The 4,223-nt window shown below is 31.3% G+C and overlaps 1 protein-coding gene across 1 annotated transcript; it reads left to right on the top strand.

Moving 5' to 3' along the window:
• Positions 1-1,975: 1,975 nt before the first annotated feature.
• Positions 1,976-3,940, top strand: LOC136200975 (phenylalanine N-monooxygenase CYP79D16-like). Its single transcript, XM_065991489.1, has 2 exons — positions 1,976-2,970; positions 3,122-3,940. Exons 1-2 carry the CDS (start codon positions 2,062-2,064, stop codon positions 3,752-3,754), a joined length of 1,542 nt encoding a protein of 513 aa, XP_065847561.1. The 5' UTR covers positions 1,976-2,061; the 3' UTR covers positions 3,755-3,940.
• The last annotated feature ends 283 nt before the right edge of the window (positions 3,941-4,223 follow it).

The raw sequence follows: 4,223 nt of genomic DNA, 5'->3' as shown, positions 1-4,223 counted from the left end.
AGCTATTAGGACAGAAGGTGGAGATTCTTCCATGAGGCTGAAGGGTGTTGTTCACATCTTTAGGAAATATTCTTTTCTCTAGATCAGGCGGTTCCGGATCAAAAGGGTGACATTGATCCACATGTAATGGAGTTTTCCATGAAATATTCTTTAAGGTATCATATATCATGTTGTTAAATTATTGATCCGGTGTGGAGAGTAAATAGTACACCAAGCGTTTTGTATAATTTCTCGACAATCTCGAATTCTTAAAACTAATTTTAGTATTGTTACATTTTGAGTATGTTTTTTTTTTCAGAGAGCATTCCGAGTATGTTTCGTTATGAGATTCATCTTAGTATTGAGATTTTTTGTGGCTTAAAAATATATTAAATACCCATCACACACTTACAATTACTCAGAGTCGTCTCCAGCATTTTGGAGGCCCTATGCATTTTTTGCATTTTTTTCAAATCTAAATTTAATCTAATAAATACGAAATAGTAAAACCAGTATACTATTAACTACAATTCAAATAATATATTAATTTTAACAATCAAAATCAAATAATAATAACCTAAAGTTAAGAAATTATTCGTCCTCTTGCTTTTATATGTAAAGTTTCTTCTCACAAGTCATGAGAGTAGCAAGCAGACGACAACTTACTAATTTGTAGAAATTAATTTTGGACGGTTGAACTCGAACCTAATCGCAAGATTTTGTAAGAATTTACAGAGAAAAAAAAAGAATTTATCTTGGTGATAAGCCTCAAACCACTATTTGACCCTCGATTATAAGCCTTTAATTTATCTTGGTTGAACTTGTGCCTTTAATTATAAGCATCAAACCATTATTTGACCTTGAATTTATCCAAATTTTTGTCATTTGACCCTCGATTTATATAAAATTTTGTCATTTGGTCTCTGATCTATTACAATTGGTGAAATTTCATCCAATTTGGATGGAGACTTCATAGGACTGTTATTCTATTGGCACATAATGATATTTTATCAATTAGACTTGATAAATTTTAGTTTAGGGATTTATTTTTATTTATTTTTCTTGTTTTAATCTAACTAATTATTTTCTCATAAGAAAATCCGTGTCAAATAAATTTTAAGACATGTGACATGTCAAGTCCATATGTTAAAATAACGTCATATATCAGAGAAATAATGATTTTGTCAAGTTTCCATCAAAATTGAATAAATTTTCGCAGATTGAGATAGTTTAGGATCAAATGTGTCAAATAATAAATCAGTGGTTAAATAACCAAAATTTAAAACGATCATGAACTAAATAACACTTTAAGTCAAATTACAAAATTCAATTCATAAACTATCAGTTTTATTTTGTAATTTATAAAAATTTGAGAATTTATTACTATAAAATTTGACAAGAAAATAATAGAAGGTTATAAGAAAAAAATGTTAGTTTTTATAGGGAAATGTGTGTTAGTATTTTTATATTAGTATTTTTGTATTTTTTTTTTATCAACAAAATAATTTGTATTTTTGTTTTTAATTAGTACAGTTCTCTTGTTAAAAGAAAAAATGAGTAAAATTTGAGAGCCAGCGAAATAATTGATAGAAATTTTTTATTTATAAAAAACTAATATACAAAAACAGCATGTTATGATTTAAAAAGAAAAAAGCATGTTACTCTAATTAGAATAGAAAGCATCATTTAAAAAAAAAAAAAAAAAAGCCTCACCAAATGTATCATGAATAATACTTTAAATGATACCCTCTTTTCTAAAGAAAATGCTTATTATTATTACACTTATTATGTTATTGTCATGAATAATAATAATGTATGTATCATGCAACCGTTTGAACTAAAAAGTTAGAGATGATAGTTAAGGTTTGATCGCCGATCTTATATTAATCTCTGCCATCACCTTCAAACAATAACCTGATCTGCTTATAAATAGGAAATGAAATAATTTTTGAATGTTTTAAAATTGAGCTTTAAAAATTCAGTGTAGCTATGGAGATCATCTTTCTTCCAAATTTCCTAGCTTATTCCCATATTACTACAATTCCTATTCCATTTCTCCTCTCAGTATCCTTCATTCTTTTCATGTCAATGCTTTTTCTTACTTTCTTAAAATTCCTCAACTTAGTAGACCACAAATCAACTCAACTTCCATTACCTCCTGGTCCGAAACCATGGCCTATCATTGGCTGCTTGCCGACCATGCTTAAAAACAAGCCTTTCTTTCGATGGATTCACAATCTTATGAAAGAATTAGACTCAGAAATTGCTTGTATCCGTCTAGGAAATGTTCATACAATAGTAGTGACATGTCCTAATATTAGCTGCCAATTCTTAAAAGCACAAGATTCTGTTTTTGCAAGCAGACCTATTAGCATGTCGACGCGCATTACTACCAACGGGTACTTGACAGCAGCACTTGGTCCATTTGGGGAACAATGGAAGAAAATGAAGAGAGTTCTTGTATCTGCAATGCTTTCTCCGGCAAAACATAATTTTTTCTACTCGAAAAGACTCGAAGAAGCGAATCACCTTGTTCAATATGTGTACAAATTATGTATGAAACCTGAAAACGGTGGTCTAGTAAACATCCGGTTTGTCTCGCAACATTATGGTGGAAATCTGATCAGGAATATAGTGTTCAACAAGAGATCTTTTGGGGATAACAAGAATGACATTATTGGAGGACCTAGTTTTGAGGATGAAGAGCATGTTGATGCAATTTTCACTACCCTTGCTTATGTATATGCATTTTGTGTTTCTGATTATTTGCCTTGGTTGCTAGGGTTTGACATTGATGGGCATGAGAAAGTTATTAAGGAAGCTAATAGGATTATGAAGAAATATCAAGATCCTATAATTGAATCAAGGTTTGAACAATGGAGAATTGGGAATAAGAAGGAAGTTGAGGACTTGCTTGACATGTTTATTGCATTAAAGGATGCTAATGGTAAACCCTTACTTTCTAAGGAAGAAATTGAAGCTCAAATAACTGTAAGAATATCTCTCTTTACGTACTACAGCTTCGGCAACATTTATAACTAAAAACGTTACTTTATTTCCCTTGATAATTAGATTTAGCAACATTTATAAAGTGTTGCATTTAAAAAATAAGCAACGTTTAGTAATCGATGCATGTTTGCAGGAAATAATGATAGAAGTAATCGATAACCCTTCAAATTCCGTGGAATGGGGACTGGCGGAGATGATAAACCAGCCAAAAATTATGGCGAAAGCAGTAGAAGAATTAGATAGAGTTGTTGGAAAAGAGAGACTAGTTGAAGAATCGGATTTCTCAGAATTAAATTACATAAAGGCATGTGCAAGAGAAGTGTTGCGGATGCACCCAATTTCTCCATTCAATGTTCCTCATATTGCCATGACAGATAAAACAGTTGGTGACTACTTCATCCCCAAAGGCAGCCATATTTTGCTGAGTCGTGTTGGCCTTGGCCGAAACCCTAAGGTTTGGGATGAACCCGAAATGTTCAAGCCTGAGCGGCATTTGAAGAAGGATGGATGTGGTCAGGTTAGCTTGTCTGAGCCTGATTTGAAATTTATCTCATTTGCAACTGGAAAACGTGGATGTCCAGGAATAGCAATGGGAACAGCAATGACTGTGATGCTATTTGCTAGGCTTCTACAGGGATTTAGCTGGAGTAAGGAATCTAATCAGACAAGTATTGATCTTACTGAGTCTATCAATAGTCTTACACTTGCAAAGCCTTTGGTTGCATTAGCAACTCCTCGTTTGCCACCGTATATTTACATTGCTTAATTAATTAAAGCATATTTGGCATTGCTTCTCCAAACTCTAAAAAGCAGCTTTCTCAACTTTCTCTATTATTAAAGATAAATGCAAAACTGTTTTCCTTAAAAAGCTAAGAAAGCTGCTTTCAGAAAAAGTTACGATTTGTAGCTTTTGGAGGAAATATGTATCACAACTTATCAATAAGGCTGATATTAAGTTTTTTTGGGATAAAAATAGTCACAATTCTTATTCAACATTTCTAGTAAATAATTTACTAGTCTATACATTTTTACTTAATACACTAGTCACCATATTTTAATAATACACTTTATCTTTAAATTTTGTTCTATTTACAGTTTAGTCCCTATAGAGAGACTAACCCGTTTAATGATTCAAATTTTTGAATAAAACAAAAATTAAAAATTAAATAGTGTATTATTACAATATAAGAATTAAATAATATGTTGAGTAACGTCAGGCTTCGGATTTACAAATG

Source organism: Euphorbia lathyris, chromosome 7 (genome assembly GCF_963576675.1).
Source record: "Euphorbia lathyris chromosome 7, ddEupLath1.1, whole genome shotgun sequence".
In the NCBI taxonomy this organism is placed as follows: Eukaryota; Viridiplantae; Streptophyta; class Magnoliopsida; order Malpighiales; family Euphorbiaceae; genus Euphorbia; species Euphorbia lathyris.
The sequence above is the reverse complement of the archived record's forward strand: the minus strand, read 5'-3'. Positions and strand labels throughout refer to the sequence as shown.

Coding starts and splice junctions, on each gene's coding strand:
- LOC136200975 (XM_065991489.1), top strand. CDS start 2,062: ATGTCAATGCTTTTTCTTACTTTCTTAAAATTCCTCAACTTAGTAGAC. Junction 2,971..3,121: donor AAATTGAAGCTCAAATAACT/GTAAGAATATCT, acceptor GCATGTTTGCAG/GAAATAATGATAGAAGTAAT.